This window comes from Lissotriton helveticus, chromosome 12, assembly GCF_964261635.1.
Source record: "Lissotriton helveticus chromosome 12, aLisHel1.1, whole genome shotgun sequence".
Classification (NCBI taxonomy): Eukaryota; Metazoa; Chordata; class Amphibia; order Caudata; family Salamandridae; genus Lissotriton; species Lissotriton helveticus.
Genome location: NC_136073.1, coordinates 175,962,183 through 175,979,211, shown reverse-complemented (window position 1 = coordinate 175,979,211; position 17,029 = coordinate 175,962,183). Strand labels below are relative to the sequence as shown.

At 44.6% G+C, this 17,029-nt stretch overlaps 1 protein-coding gene across 4 annotated transcripts in view; it reads right to left on the bottom strand.

Annotated features, from left to right (window-relative positions):
* Window positions 1–17,029, bottom strand: part of CMIP (c-Maf inducing protein) — a 511,919-nt gene that overhangs the window by 7,026 nt on the left and 487,864 nt on the right. For all 4 annotated transcript variants that reach the window (XM_078669852.1, XM_078669853.1, XM_078669854.1 and 1 more), the window contains one exon: window positions 5,692–5,762. In XM_078669852.1, coding sequence (XP_078525978.1) covers window positions 5,692–5,762 — 71 coding nt within the window. The remainder of the gene's footprint in view (window positions 1–5,691; window positions 5,763–17,029) is intronic.

Here is a 17,029-nt window from a genome sequence, read left to right as displayed (position 1 = left end):
CATATGAGTCCTGATCATCCTCTTCTGACTCATCCTCATCAAACAGCAGAGCTGGTTGCAAGGGGGTTACCCTCCTGGGAGATGTCATGTCCGGTGTAATTCTGGTAATTGAAATAGTGATTCTCTTCTCCGATGCCAAAATCGTTGACGGTCCCGTCGACGATGGTACTGGCAATGCAGCCATCGTCTGCTTCGTCGACGGAATATGCATCGTCGACACAAGAACACTCGACGACAAGATAGGCGTCGTCGATGCCGTCAACGACGAGACTGTCGACATCCCAGCCATCGTCGTTGTCAATGTTGTCGTCGTTGAGGCCCTCGTCGACGACACTGTCATCGTCGCCACCGTTGACGAACTCTTCGTCGTCGCCATCGAGTCGACCTCGTCGTCGACGATGCCGTCGTCGGCGCCTCCCTCGTTGACACTGTTGTAGCTGTCGTCGACGATTCCATCCTCGTCTACGATCCCGTCGTCGTCGACGAGCCCGTCGACGGAACCAGTTTCAGTTTAGGCTTCTTTTTCTTCGTCGACGGAGCCTCCGTCGACGATGACTTGGAACTTCTGTCAGACTTTCCAGAAGATTGGGAAGAGGGTTTCTTGAAGGCTGGATCAGTCTTCAAACCCTTGGAAGGCGTAGATGGTCCTACCCTCTCCTTTTCACCATGGTGAGGAGATTCGCCTGGGTCTTTTTTGAGGCCTTAGAAGGATGCTCCACAGAAGGAGAAGGGGAACCCCTACCCCTTTTAACGGACCTTCTTGTTGAAGACGCAGATGCAGAGTCCTCACTGTCACTGGAGACAATATCCTTCCTGGACTTCAACTTCTGGAGCCATGTCAGAAGCCTACCCTCACGGTCCCGGAGGGTCTTGGTTGAAAAGGTGCGGCAGATCTTACAGTCCGCAGCCTTGTGATCAGGATAGAGGCAATAGATGCAGTCTTTATGCTTATCCTCAATAAATAGTCTTTTCTTGCCAAGGTGGAACATGGCTTGAAAAGGGCCTTCTTCTTTTCCTTGTCAGACATCCTGGAAGGATCAGCTAACAATCTGAAGAAAAACCTGAAGAAAAACTTCTGTAGAGTAGATGTTGAGCAAAGCTCAAAGGAGACTCCCTAGCACAACGTGCAGTAGAAAATCTGAGGCTCTGAGGTTCCTTCAGGAGGGTTCTAATGGGTGAGGCTCTTCTGATTGGCTGATGCCTAGTTTGGTCTCTTTTACACAAAGAGGTGGATATGCTACAAAAGGGAATGAGGCCTAGGCCTTTTTCTTTCTCTTTTGTACCTACTGCTATATTTTTTTTGTTACCGAGACTCCCATTCCGACGACGGGGAATGATACAAAAGCATGGGAATCTATGAAAGTTCCAATACTGGGGAAAATGGTTCTGATGATTTTTTTCATTGAACCATTATTGATGAATATTTCTTTAAGGATATTTTTATCTGGTAGAAAAAAACATTGTTGTAATTGCCCATTCTTGAAGAAAATAAATTGTTCCCGCCAAGCCCCCATCACAAGTTTTTGTAGGGGTGGGGGGCTTTTTAAAGAGGGGCATCCCCATTCCCCCCTCACCTTTGCACTCTCTTCCCTATCCCTTGGAACCCCTAGTGCTGCTCCCCCTCCTATCCCTAGTGCAGCAGTCCCTTCAGCTTTACTTTACATTTTTTTTAATTCTTATACAATTCTAACAACTTCCCTTACCCCTTCTACAACTTTCTCCATCCTCTTTACTCTGCCCCTTTAATCTTCTAGCTTGCATGCTTCACGTTGGCCTCTTTTGCCTTCCTGAGTAGCATTGCCTTTTTTTTTTCTCTTTACCTACTGTGTTGCAGTAGATACAAAAAGCCATTTTTTTTTTAAGACAATTCAGTTTTCCTCAAAAAGATTCTGCTTTTATTGAAAAGTAATTTAGGCAATTTTATATTTCTCCAAAAACAGAGCTTCGTCAGCTGGATTTCTTCAGGCTGACTTTCAACACTGTGAACTTTCATCACAGTGACGGATATTCGATGACCTAGGGTTTTTTCGTTTTAGCAATTTTATAATTTACTAGCTTACCCGTCGCGCGTTGCTGCGATCTCCGAAGAAAGGAAGTTCAAGGAAACTCGTTATGATAACATTCAATTTACATTGTGTCATTTTTATTAAAACATATTCATTTTAATATGGAAAACATTTCAAAGTGTCGTTTTAATTATATTTATTTATTCGAGTGCTTGTGGATACACGATTTTTTGTTTTTCCGTCTGGTGCATACATCAGTAAACAAAAGATTATGAAGGCCCTGAGGGGGGGGGGGGGGCGATATTTAAAAAAATGTTATGCCAGAAACCTTCGCGGGAGTGTGCTCAACAACTTCCCAAAGTTTCCTGGCGATCGGATGAATGCTGTTTTAATTCTATTTATTTATTCGAGTGCTTGTGGATACACGATTTTTTGTTTTTCCGTCTTGTGCGTACATCAGTATTTGAAAGATTATGAGGGCCCTAGGGGGCCAATATTTAAAAAGAAATCATACCAGAAACCTTCGCGGGAGTGTACTCAACAACTTCCCAAAGTTTCATGGCGATCGGATGAATGGTATTTTAATTTTATTTATTTATTCGAGTGCTTGTGGATACACAATTTGTTGTTTTTCCGTCTGGTGCGTACATCAGTTTTTGAAAGATTATGAGGGCCCTGGGGGGCCGATATTTAAAAACATTTTATGCCAGAAACCTTCGCGGGAGTTTACTCAACAACTTCCCAAAGTTTCATGGCGATCGGATGAATGCTGTTTTAATTCTATTTATTTATTCAAGTGCTTGTGGATACACGATTTGTTGTTTTTCCGTCTGGTGCGTACATCAGTATTCAAAAGATTATGAGGGCCCTGGGGGACCGATATTTAAAAAACTGTTTTGCCAGAAACCTTCGCGGGAGTGTACTCAACAACTTCCCAAAGTTTCATGGCGATCGGATGAATGGTGTAGTAATGCATAAAGGACAAACAGACAGACATACATTTGTTTTTATATATATAGTTGAGCAGTCCCTGTGCCCACCACATCCTACTTCCTCTCCAATTTTCATTTTTCTCTTCTTTGGCAATGATGTGCCCCAGGAGATGTGACAGTCTCAGACTAGTCTTCCCTGGGGTAATTTGTGTGATAATGGCAGGGATAGGTAGTTTTAAGGGAAAGAAGCGGGTATAGGTAAAGGTATAAAGGAGTCGGGAGAGGCGGGTCCAGCCTTTTCCTTATTCCTGAGCACCGCCGGTTAGGGAAATTATCGAAGAACACCCACCCACCCTAGACAAATTAGAGATTGGTGAGTTGATCACTCTACACAGCGTTGCCAGAATAAGACAGGTTGCAGGATGTAGGCGGTATTTTGAGGGGTGGGCTCTCATATACTGGCATATCCACCCCTCTGGGGTGAAGGGAGCACAGGCGGAGGAAGGTGGGGTGTCGGATTCTTCAATCAGGTCAAAGAGTCTCATTGGCGGAGGTTAGGTAGGGGAAGTGAGGGAAAGATGGGGGATTAGAAGGAGGTCAGTGAGTGAAAGGGGAAAGAATGAAGCAATGAGGCATTGGGGTGAAAGTTTGATGTGAGAATTGTTCGGTGAGGAAGGGAATGATGCATTAAAGATGTTTTGATGTTAAGTTAAATGTTGTATTAATGTTGATTGCCATTTTACATGCAGAATTACAGCAGTCTATACGCTGAAAATATAAATAGAATGAAAAAAATAATTCTATTTGTTTTTATCTTTTTGACACTGCTTCTAATCTCCTAAATTTAAACTCCGTCACAACTACTCTGTTTCTTTTGTTGTTGTTATAGTGCTAGTGGCCTATATTTCACTGTAATTTCCACTTCCCTTGATACCAAAGGCTTCCTATGAGCCCCCATGAATCCTCAGGGTCCACATTCCTCGACATTAAAAGTTTTAAGTCGACAACAGCAGCAGAATTCATCTCCTGGCACAGCGTATTGCCAGCGTTTTGTCTGACACATTTAGTGGCCATATTATTCTTTGGCACATTTTATTGCCTACAGTGTTCCTTTGCACAATATTTCCAAAAGCACGATTTCTGACACTGTTTTCGAGGCATTTTCTCCATTACCGTTTATCTATTGGCAATCGGTCTGTGAAATAGTATTTTGTGACAACGGAAAGCGCATCCTTTCTCACAATATTTCTAAATCTCACACCTCACTTCACTAAAGGCTTTACCTTAAAAGTCCTATTTTACAATAAAAGCTTTTGTTATCAATGGAAAATGTGGTGCGGGCTAATTTATAAGAGTTTGGTTTTAATGAGATTAAGGCATTTAAAGGATAGCATAAAATAGAATATGAACCATTACTGAGTGCATTTCAACTGTTAATCTACACACTCAACTTTGCTGTGGCGAGATCTCTTAAACAAGGTTAATATGTCAGAACAAAGTTATGAAAACAATGTTCTGGGGTCTCTCGGACTCAAGGGAAATAGGGTCCTATGAAATTCCAGGGCACTAAGACTCACCATGTCCCTGTCTATGTTCACCTCCATCACCCTTTCACCACTATCATTCTCTTAGTCCCCCTCCTACTGAGCTCATATTCCATCGCTCCCCTGCTTCTGCTATCCCCATGTACAACTATATTACCCCCTGATCCCCCATTCTTTCTATGTTCACCTCAATCACATCCTTACCCACTCTTCCAGATCTCTCCAAATTCACACACTCCCCTTAGACACTCCTCCCACTCTCTACATGTCCAGCTGCATCATTCCCAGCTCTCTCCAGTTTAACTATGACCATATTCTGGCTATCGCTCCATCCATGTACACCACCATCACTTCCTTACCCCCTTCTCCCACCCTCTTCATCTTCACCTCCCTTCGTCCTCCTCTTTTCTTCATCTCTAACCCCACTGCATGGATGGATGTACACATTTAAGAGAGCTTTACGGAATGCACATCTAGCTGCAAAACAGAGCACTTCTACCACACCCTCAGCTTACTCACCATTATTTTCATCATTCGCCCCTACCACTTATTGCAGTTTCACTATTGCTGAATCCTTCCCACCTCTGCATTCTCTTTTCTTTCTCCTTCTCAAGCCAAACTCGTCCTGTGCTGCTACAACCTCCTCTTTTCATTCTTACCTCCAGTCTCCTCCTGCCCCCATCTTTTCCTTCATTCCACCTGCTCTGGCCTCTAATTTTGCCCTTACGACAGCCCTTCATTGATTCTCCAGTCCTCTGCTTAACTACCTCCATTACCCTACTTAAACCCTCCTGTGCTCCTTGTCTCTCCTCCCACCTCCCACTTCTTTGACCAGCATCATTCTTTTGCTCTGGATGTTTTACCTGGATTGCTACCATTCCCTCTCCTTCGCACTATCCCAATATGCTTCCAATCCACACTTCCTGCATCAGCTCCTCCTGCACCCCGTGTGGTCACATGGTGACATGTTTCTCTGAAGAACACACCCAAGAAACAGATAAGCTGCTCTATATTAATGAGTCTCGGAGCTATAGTGGGGATGAACATTGGATATTTTAAGGCGTGTTGAGACTAGAGAATTTCTAATTTAACTACATTTGTGCAAGCTGTATTTTTTAATTGTAATGTATTTTTTGATGTCAATGTTAAGTGTCTAAATGTTTGGACAAATAAACTATTTCTAAAGTAAATAAAAAGTGATAAGTATACCTTGAGGTCTTCGTACGTGTCTGCAGAGAGCTTTGTGCTGTTCATATTCAAGCTGCATAGACTCTTCATGGCTACAAGAAAATAAAAGTCATTTAAGGAGTTGAATCCGACTTGCAGGGCCAGTGGAGGATCAACCATGAAAAGGTTGCCTCTCATAATTGCTTCAAAACTAAATGCAGTCTCACCAAAGTTACATAATGTTAATTCACACATTGCAAAGAATGACACGGAAAAGAAAAGGTGAACAGAACAAACCCAGATCTCAGAGCAGATATGTGTACATGTACATGTATTTATATAGCGCAAATCACCGACACGGTATCTAAGCGCTTGCTTAGGGAACCCGTCCTGGTATTCCCCTGTGAGATACCCCGGCAGGGTGTCCAGAAGGTGAAAGCCAGGCATCCCGCCGCGAGGGGCGAGGGGCCGTAGTGGAGATTAAGCAAGCTATTGCCCAGAGTCGCAGAGTGTGACCCTGTGAGTCGAGTAGGCACCGGAGCGAGAATTGTTGAGTCCGTGGAATTTTGAGCCCGAGACCCGCCGAGGCGGGGAATCGAACCCTGGTCCACGGTCGATCTCAGCTTCCGGGTCTGCCGCCTCTAACCACTGAGCCACTGCCCCTTGCAGTAAAACACTGAAATAAATACCTCAAACTAAAATCTAAGACCTGCTACCATTTGATTTACACATTAAACAATAAGCATGTAAAAGCCAATCTCGGAATAAAAGACATTCTACAAATTGGTTCTTAAGAAATGGGAAATGCCATTCATCCCGCAAATTTCTCTTAAACAGTTTGGGTGAAATAATTTTCTGCAATGGTGTTCTATCAAACAGTTTTTCTATAAAATCACATACAACCCACACAGACGCCAAACGGCTGTCCTTTCTGCTGTATCCACAGTAAAGCAGCATATCTAGTGAAGGGTTTCCGCTGGGTTGAGAGACCTTACTATTGACCACCCTCTAAATCCTTCTGAGGAGCCTGCTCCTTTGTGTGGCATCAGTAAGTAATATGTTAGTCTTCTGCTTAATACAGGTACAACACTTTGGGTTTTCAGTATGAGTCCACTTCAGGTTTAGACCATTTAAGAGTGAAAGTTGCAGATGAATGTTCTCAGTATACCCCTGAGCTAATAAAGCTACAGTAGACACCCACATTGAACAGGTTCATTAACAAACTCATCTAGCCTATCATATTAAACGGTGTTCACTTGATGCTTCCTGCTGTTAAACACATCACAGTCCTCCTGTGGAAGAAATATGAAGCAAAGGGCCTTGTGTGGTCAGGTTCTTTTGCTGTGCGCATGACCTTTCCCATGGTCAGTATCTTTCTGCTGTGCACAATCAAGGTAGGGAGAGAGGAGTTACTTACTCTAGTGATCATTGCACTTGTACACTCATCCTCATTACAGAGACAGACTGGACTGCTTTGCCACTTAATCAGGTGACTATACTCACACTCAAGCCACCCTCCTGGCATCAGCCATTCATTTTCTCCATTAGATCAATTTTTCTGGTCAATACTGAAGGACACTGAACAGGGGCCATACGTTAATCATATAATGAAGTGTGTAAAGTGTCATATTGTGAGTAACTTGATCATCATCAACCGCTGTCTAAAACCTGGCAGGTTTCCTGAGCACAATAAAAATATATTTTGGTAGTATGGATTACTAGCAGAACCAGACAAACTGTTATGTGACCATACTTAGCATAATCTGTGGAGCTCATGTGAAACACTGACTGTCTCCAGAAGCAAGGAGAGTAGGCCATGTGGCAGCCTTGCAGATCATTTCAATTGGACTGTCCCTTAAAACCACTGATGCTGGGCTGTTCCCAATGGTAAGTGCCTGGAGACCTTTGATAGAAGCGATACACTGAATGGAATGACCTTCGCAACATGAATGACGAAATCTAGCTTTTCCTGAGTAAATGCACCTGTAATTCACAAAATGCCAATTCAAGTGACAAGATAGGAGAAATGCTAGTAGAGCTTTCCTTGTGCACAGCAGAAGTCTGCCATGCACAGCATGAGGAACTCTGTGCTATGCAAGACTTATCTGATGCACCATGAACTGACGAGAGAGCCCTGAGTACAGCAGCATGCAACCAACCATTGGTGGGCCCCGTGCACAGCAAAAAGTGTCTGACCTTGGGAGAGGCCCTGTTCGTAGCAGATGAAACGGACCACACTAGGGACCTATGCCAAGGAAGATATGTCTACCAGAAGAGGACCTTGATGAACATCATGAGGGGTCTAGCCATTGTGTGTTCAGCAGGAGTGGCACCATTTAATGTGATTGGTCAGATGCGTCAGTAAATAAAACTGTTCAATTTTGGGGGGTCTACAGTAGCTTTATTATCTCATGAGTGCATTGGCTACATACCGTTGTTCTCCTGTATTTAAATTTACCTGGAGAAATGTTTTGTCTCATGTGCATGAATTTCGTGAAACAGATTGCTCTCATGTACACAAATTTTGAAGGGCATGTCTCCTCTTGTACTTGAAACTCACCTGGCAGCCTAAACACTTGTACATTAATTTATTCTTAGGTTTCACTTGTGTCAATGAATTTCATTGCAACCAGCTCATGTGCACATGTATTTCATCAGGCAACCTGGTCTCCCGCAATTGGGTTTCATGTCCGAACTGCTTTCTGGTATATGAATTTCAATAGGAAGCCTTGTCTTCTCTTCATACATTTCCACTAGCAGTTTTCTCGCCGATTAAATCAATTTGACCTGGGAGTCTGATCCCTACCACATGACGTTTGCTGTAATACTCATGCTCCTTTTTTATTGGCCGTTTAATTTGGCAGTTTACAACCGAAACTTTGCCCAACTGCATTAGAGAGTTTTACAACAGCACCAGATTATGTTACACATTTTTCCCTCTTAAGGCACAGGGAGAATAAATGATTTGCCCAGAAGCATGGGATGTTGACCCAAGGCTGGGATTCAAACCTAATTTTCCATGTTCCTAGGTCAGCCTCTCTAGCCACTAGGCAAAATCTCCTCCCCTCATTGTATACGATTTTCACTGGACATTATACGGAGCTCCTCTTTCCATGCTTAGATTTGTTCTTGATCGTCATATTTTCAGACTAAATAAACCATTGCCAAACGCCGGGCTTTGGATGCTGGTCGAAGAATATCTGGGGAACCTTCTTGCATTATCTGCTGGACAGTGTTTGATGTAACTTTTTTTTTTTAGGTCCGGGGTTAGCCTAGCCCTTTTGATTTTACTATTGTTTAGTATTCTTACTTTTAGGGATTCTCAGCCACATATCTTCATCTATTGTTCGGCTATTGTGTCTTTCATATTTTCATCCACCCACTACAATATGCAGCAGTGGCTCCGCTCATTTCAGTCACTGGTTACCTTCAATCTGAGTGATGCCATTATGCCCTTTTACAAGGAACATATGCACGCATAAAGTAGTGCTCTTCAGTGCCACGGACTTCTATGGGAAAGTGTGCTTTTTGAAAACTTAAAATAGGTTTCTTTTTAGACCATGATTTTTTTTGTTGAAGAGGGCCTGGTAGTTTTTCCAAAAATAACATTTGGCAAAAATCAGGACAAAACCAAAAAAACCTTGAGAAAGCCAAAACGCGAGCAGTGAATACCAAACTTTTTGACATTGCCAATCCCTGCTTACTAAGGCCTGAAGACCGCAGTTGCTCTAGACTTTATAGTACTAACCCGGGCAAGGCCCTGAGACAGAATGATGTGGGGCTGTCATTTGTCTACAATGGCCGACCAGTCCCAGGTCGATCTCAAAGGCCAAGAGTCAACTTTGGTCTTCAAAGTAGAACCATGCAGTGCATGCCCGAGAAACACTGCATCCTATGCTAAGACTTGCAGTTAGTTCAGCATAACAACATCATAATTTAATTACCCAGAACACTACAATGAAGAAAACAAGTTACTTACCGGTAACTTTGGTTCCCCAGTATTGGTACTTTCATAGATTCCTATGCTTTGTATCATTCCCCCGTTGTCGGAATGGGAGCCTCTGTAATAGAAAAATACCATAGCAGTAAGTACAAAAGAGAAAAGACAGGCCTAGGGCTCATCTCATTTTGTAGTGGGGACTGCTCCAAGTAGCTGCCCTCCCAATGTCCTTGATAGGGACATCAGAGAACAAAGCTGTAGACGATGACACTGATCTCGTAGAATGAGCCTTGATCCGTCCTTTCAGCGGCTTCCCTGCCGCCTGATGACAGAACTGAATTGTGCTGGCAAATCCAACATGATATCCCCTGCTTTGACAGGGGTAAACCTTTTCTTGGAGCGTCAAAAGCGACAAAAGATTGCGATGTCTTCCTGAATGTCTTTGTACGTTGAAGATAGAACTTTAAGCATCTTTGGACATCCAAAGTGTGGAGAGACCTCTCCGCCAGAGATGAAGGTCGAGGAAAGTAAGACTTCAGCACTATAGGTTCGTTTAGGTGAAAATCCGAAGGGACTTTTGGGATACATTTTGGATTTGTCCGTAAAATCAAAGACTCCTTTTTGAACAGTAAGAAAGGTTCAACAATCATGAGAGCTTGAAGCTCTCCAACCCTCCTAGCTGTTGTTATCGCTAGAAGAAAAGCAACTTTCCATGACACAAACTTCATGTCAGCTTTATGGTTTGGTTCAAAAGGAGCCCTCATGAGATGGGCAAGGACCAGGTTGAGCTGCCAAATCGGAGGAGAAGGTCTCACCGGAGGGAAAGCTCTGAATAGACCCTTCAGGAATTGTTTGATCACCCTCGCGGACCAAAGAGAAGGACCAGAGGTTGTTCGCCTGAACCTAGAGATCGCTGCCAGATGCACCTTAATGGAGGAGTGTTGAATACCTGATTTTGCCAAAGACAATATGTACGGTAAGATCTTATGAGGAGCTGAAGTAAAAGGATGAAGGTTTTCCTTTTGGCACCATGCACAAAAAACGCTTCCATCTTGCTCGATATGTCCTGTTTGTACTAGGAGCCCGAGCTTGAGCTAAAATGTCCTTGCAATCTTGAGGAATATCTAACGCATTGAACTCCCGGTGTTCAGGAGCCAAGCTGTCAATTGCAAAGAGCTCGGGTCCGGATGCATTACTTGGCCCTGGGACATCTCCTACGCCCCTAGGAATGGGGCGTAGGAGAACCCGTTGACCCCGAGACAGAAGGAGGAGCTCTGTGTTCCAAATCTGGCGGGGCCAAGCCGGGGCTATTAAAATCATGGTGCAAGGTTCCGTCTTGTGTTTCCTCAGTATCCTTGGTATCAAAGGAATCGGTGGAAAGGCGTAAAGAAATGCGCCTGACCAGGCTATCGAAAGAGCATTCCCCAATGACCCTCGATAGAGATACCTGCTTGTGTAGAGTTGGCATTTCTTGTTCTCTGGGGTCGCGAACAGGTCTATAAGAGGAGTGCCCCAACGAGAGAATATCCTTTCGAGAGTCCTCTGATCCAATTCCCATTCGTGGGAGACCGACCTTAGGTGGCTCAATGAATCCGCCTCCACATTGAGGGAACCTGGAAGATGTTCTGCAGAGAGACAAATCTGGTGATAAATAGCCCATTCCCAGATCTCTTGAGCTTCCCTTGAAAGAAGCTTGGATTTTGTTCCGCCCTGCTTGTTCACATAATGCATGGCCGTCGTGTTGTCTGTACGCACTAGAACCGTAGAATCCCGAATCTTTGGAAGGAAAGCCTGTAGAGCCAGACAAATTGCTACCAGTTCCAGTAAGTTGATGTGAAAGGTGCGAATCCCTGGCGACCAGTGATCGCTCACTTGAAGATCCTGTAATGTCACTCCCCAGCCTTCCAGAGAGGCGTCTGTGGTTAGAACTAACGGAGAGGGAGGAACCGTGAAGGAGAGACCTTCCTCGATATTGCTTGCTATAGTCCACCACCTGACTGCTTTCTTCATGATAGGAGTTATCTTTATCTTGTCTTCGAAGGACCCCATTGCATGTCCAGTTGTTCCTGCAGGGGACGCATGTGAAGCCTGCAGTGCGGAATCAATGCAATGCAAGATGACATCGACCCTAGAAGGGACTTGTACTGACGTACTAAAAGAGTTTGTTTCGTTTAAAATCGTTTGCCAGCAAGAATCAGTTTGTTTTTCCTCTCCTCTGAAGGAAAAGCTCTGCAATGAGCAGTATCCAGAATAGCACCCAGAAATCTTGCTGACCTGGACGGAAGAAGAACCGCCTGCTTCTGTTTAGACCCAGACCTAGATGACTAAAAAGTTGAATACAATCCTCAACTGCTTTTGAAGCTTCCTGAGAAAAAGGAGCTTTTATCAGCCAGTCATCCAGGTAGGGAAACACCTGCAGAGACTGCCTTCTGAGAAAAGCTGCCACTGGTGCCAATACCTTTGTAAATATCCACGGTGCAGATCTTAGTCCGAAAGGTAGGACTTTGAACTGAAAGTGGCTCTTGGCTACTGTAAAGCGAAGATACCTCCTGTGGGCCGGATGAATGGGAACATGAAAATATGCATCCTCTAGATCTAGAGTTGCGATATAATCGCCAGGATTTAGGAGACGCAATATATTCTGGAGAGAAACCATCCGAAAAGAGAGTTTAATGAGATAGGTGTTGAGCTCCCCAGGTCTAGAATTGGGCGCCACTTTTCTTCCGTCTTGAGGGGGAGGAACAGTAGACAGAGCCATGAAGCCACTATTGACGTTTAGGCGCATCGCTCCCCTGACGTCCCTGTCGTCCTCTTGGTGGTTGGCGAGAGAAAGATGCCGATTGACCTTGGCGCTGTGAGTATTGGGGTTTGTATGACTGAGAGGACTGCGAGTAAGAAGAGTAGCACTGTTGGTTGCCCCCACTGTACGATGAAAATCCTCTCCCTCTCGCACCTCCGAAAGGAACTTTGCGGTAATGCAATGTCCCCAAGGACCTTGCCGTGTCTGTGTCCTTCTTGATGTCTTGAAGGGCATCATCTACATGCTTTCCAAAAAGCGTTTCTCCGTCATAAGGTAAGTCCAAGATCTTATTTTGAACTTCCTGGCGAAATTAGGTTGCCCGCAGCCAGCCCTGACGCCTTAAAACTGCTGAACCCACTAGAGCTCGAAAAGCGGTAGTTGCTATGTCCATAGCACAATCTATCACCTCTGAAGATGAACGCTCCCCTTCCACCAGTATCTTTCTGGCCTCATCTTTCGCACTATCGGAAGTTGGTCAACAAACGGGGATAAATCGCACCACATCTGGCGATCATATCTACCAAAGATAGCAAGAGCATTAGCAGCTCTAACCAGAAGGCTAGCCATAGAAGAGAACCTTTTTCCCACATTGTCCAGACGTCTATCTTCCTTGTCTGGCGGTGTCGTAAGGGGCGCCGATGGATTCTTGGACTTACTTTGCGCTGCCTTGGAAATAACTGAGTCCGGCTTCGGTTGACCAGTCAGGCAAGCGGGACTGCTTTCTGGAGCTTTATACTTCTTCTCCAGCCGGGGAAGAACAGGGATGACTGTAGCAGGATTCTGCATCACCTTAGTACCTTCCGACCACACATGTTCAATTAACGGTATTGAACGGATGGATTTTCTATAAGGCTCTTTGAAGTCGTAAAAAAAAACAGTCTGATTGCACTGTCGTAATCGGAAGGCCAAATCTCTTGGACGCCCTCTCCATAAGATTATGGAAACCTCCAATGTCTACTGGAGGGGAGGTAGCAGTATCCGGCACTGGTGAAGCTGGATCTTTAACAACATCATCGTCCCAACCTCTATCCAGGTCATGAGGTGGATCTACCTGAAGATCTTCATCAGATGAGACATTATCATCCTGAATAGTCACAACATCCTGATGGCTTTCTCTTGGTTCTGGTTCCGAATCTCGAGAAACCAGAGGCTTCACTGTAACTACTGGAGCAGATGGAGAAGGAGGATGCTCTTGCTGGTCCGAAACTTGTGACGGAAACCTTTTCCTGTAGTCTTGTAGCATCATCTGTAAGTCCGTTACAAGAGAGGACAGCATTACCACCATATCCTGATGCGATTTTTGTGGAGGCCTCTCTTGTTGAACAAAATGGCGTTCTTCTGTATAGTATTCCTCAGATTCCGAATCCTGATATTTTACTCGGAGTTCGGATGGGTTATAAGCATCCCCATAAGGACCATCTTCATCATCATCAGACTCCTCCTCAAGAAGCAAAGTTGGAGGTAAGGGTGTTACACGGCGAGGAGATGTCATCTCTGGAGTGATTTGCTGCCTCTTTATAGAGATGTGGACCCTTTGAATCGTCGACGACGGATTCGTCGTCGACGGAAATGCCGGCGAAATCGACGTCGACGGGACCGTCAACGGGACTGTCAACGCAGAGATGGACCTCGTCGACGGAGGATTGATCGTCGACGGTGTCGTCGACGAGCTCGTCATCAGAATCATCATAGCTGTTGTCGACGACATAGTCGTCGCTGGCGTCGACGCTATCTTCACCGTCTTATCGTCGACGTCGAAGATGTAAACACCATCGTCGACGAGCAGGGAACAGGTACTTTAAACATTGACGAAGATACCAATGCAGCCGCCGTCGACGGAGCTGTACCTGAACCCAAGTCCTTTTTGGAAGTCGTCGTCGACGTACCAGATGATTTCGTCGTCGACGGACGTGATTTCTTGTCCGATCTTCCTTCCTGAGGGACAGCAGAAGGTTTCTTGAATCCCTTCTCCTTTTCAGATGGCGGAGAAGCAACAGAAAGGCTTTTCTGTACCTTCTTAGATGACTGTGTCTCCTCAGTCTGCCCCAGCCTCTCCTTTACACCTCGGTGAGGAGATTGTTTGGGACTGGGCCTTTCAGACCTATCAGAGGTCTTTTGTAAGGCTTTAACAGGGGGCTCAGTAGAAGTTGAAGGGGAGGACCTACCCCTTTTCTTGGATCTTCTGGAGGATGCAGCTGAGGAAGAATCCTCACTGTCAGATGACAAAACCTCCTTGCGTGACTTCATTTTCTGCAACCAAGTCAACAAGCGGCCGTCCCTGTCTCTCAAGGTCTTCGTAGAGAATGTTCTGCAGATCTTACAATCTTTGGCCTTGTGATCTGGGTACAAGCAGTAGATACAGTCTTTATGCTTGTCCTCAACAAACAGCCTCTTCTTTGAACAGGTAGCACAAGCTCTAAATAACGCCTTCTTCTCCTTGTCAGACATAGTAAAGTTGAAGAAATGGAAAAAATTCCAAACTGAAGAGAAATCTGAGCAGAGCTCAGTGGAGACTCCCTAAGCACAACGTGCAGTAGAAAATCTGAGGCTCTGAGGCTCTCTCAGGAGGGTTCTATGGGGTGAGGCTATTGTGATTGGTTGTTGCAACATTTTTGGTCTCTTTTACAAAAAAAGGGGGATAGGCTACAAAATGAGATGAGGCCTAGGCCTGTCTTTTCTCTTTTGTACTTACTGCTATGGTATTTTTCTATTACCGAGGCTCCCATTCCGACGACGGGGGAATGATACAAAGCATGGGAATCTATGAAAGTCCAATACTGGGACAATTATTGTTCACAGAATACCACTTTCAGCAGATAAACAAAGTTAATAAAAGCGTGGAGTAACAGAAGAATCTGAGAATGCCAGAAATGAACTGGATACCAACAAGAATGTCCAAGCATTAACAGGGCCATGAAATGGAAGCTTAAGAAGGCAAAAGGAGTAATATAATATAATAATAATCCACATTTGTAAAGCGTGAACAATCACCCGTTAGGGTCTCCAAGCACTGGGGGCCATCAGGAAGATTAAGCAAGCTATCGCCCAGAATCACATGGTGCTGGGCTAATCTGCTGCCGGCGCTGGGGATCGAACCATGATCCCCAGATTCCAGCATCAGTCGCCCTGGCCGCGGTGCCACACCTCTCCCAATAAGTGCCAGTAGAAGCTTGAGAGAATGGAATAGCTGAAAATAAATGAGGACAGACATTAAGCAGCCGGAGAGCTAAAGTGCCAAGAATGGGTAAGAACGTAAAGCGGTCAGAGAATGCAGGAGTTGAAAATTAAAGGGGCAGGGGAAATAATGGCCAGAAAGAGAAAGGACTGGGAATAGCAAGGGCAAGAAATGGAGGAGTAAAGGAAGACTATAAATCCAACAGCCATAATGTAAGGGTAAAAAGAAAGAGAAGGAAGAGCTGGGTTACAGCAGCCAAGATAATGCCGCTGCAACACAGAGAAAAGGCTAGACTAGATATTAAGGTACCAGGGGAGCAAGGGTCGATAACAACGAAAGGAAGAGAAAATCGAAAAGGGGCAAGAAATAGATTGTCAAGGACATTGAGAGGCCAGGGTATGGAGCGCCCAAGGAACAGAAGGGAGAGGGAATGGAAGAGCAGCCAGAGAATGGAAACAACAGTAATACTTAGACTAGGGAAAGCAGAGGAGCCAGACAATGGAGAGGTTAATGAATAGAGGACCAGGTAAGGGGAAGGTATCAGTTAATGAAGGAAAAAGCCAGGAAATAGCAGCACAAGATAATGGAAAGGTTAGAGAATGCAGGGAATTAAGCGACCGGAAAATGTAAAGGATATATATTTTTTTAATTTTAGCAGTTTGAGAAGTGCGACAGAACAAAACAGGGAAACAAAAAGAAAATAAGTTACTTACCTGTAAACTGTGGTTCTCCAGTATTGGTATCTTTCATAGATTCACATGCTTGAATCATTCCCCGTTGTCGAAGTGGGAGTCTCACGGTACATAAAAAGCAGTAAGTATTTACTCTAACATTAAAGTTAATAAAGAAAAACCATTCACTTTAATATCTCGTCCTAGTCATTGGGTATGGTCCAAACTTCAGCCAACCAGGCAACAGAACCCTCCAGAACCCTCTCTACAGAGGCTCCAGGCTCTCAGATTTTCGGACACAAGTGTAGTAAAAACCTATAAATAAACCAGGGGAGCCTCTATGGGGAGGAGGGTGGGTCACATGTGAATCTAAGAAAGATACCAATACTGGAGAAGAACAATAGCTACTTACCTGTAATCTGTGGTTCTCCAGTATTGGTGTCTTTCATAGATTCACATGCCTGAATCATTCCCCTTTGTCGGAGTGGGAGTCCCACGGTACATAAAATAGCAATAATATGCCATAAGATCATAGTAAAAACCAGTAATTCCCAACCAGGAAGTAAAGTATTATTATTATTATTATTATTATTATGTTTCTTATATAGCGCCTGAATCGACCCCCGAAGGGGTATCTCCGCGCTTGCCTTGGGAACCCGTCCTGGCTTTTCCCTGTGAGATAGCCCCTACAGGGCATCCCCAAGGTGAAAGCCAGGCATCCCGCCGCAGGGGGGCCGTTGTGGAGATTAAGCAAGCTTAATGCCAGAGTTGCAGAGTGTGAACCCATGATTAGG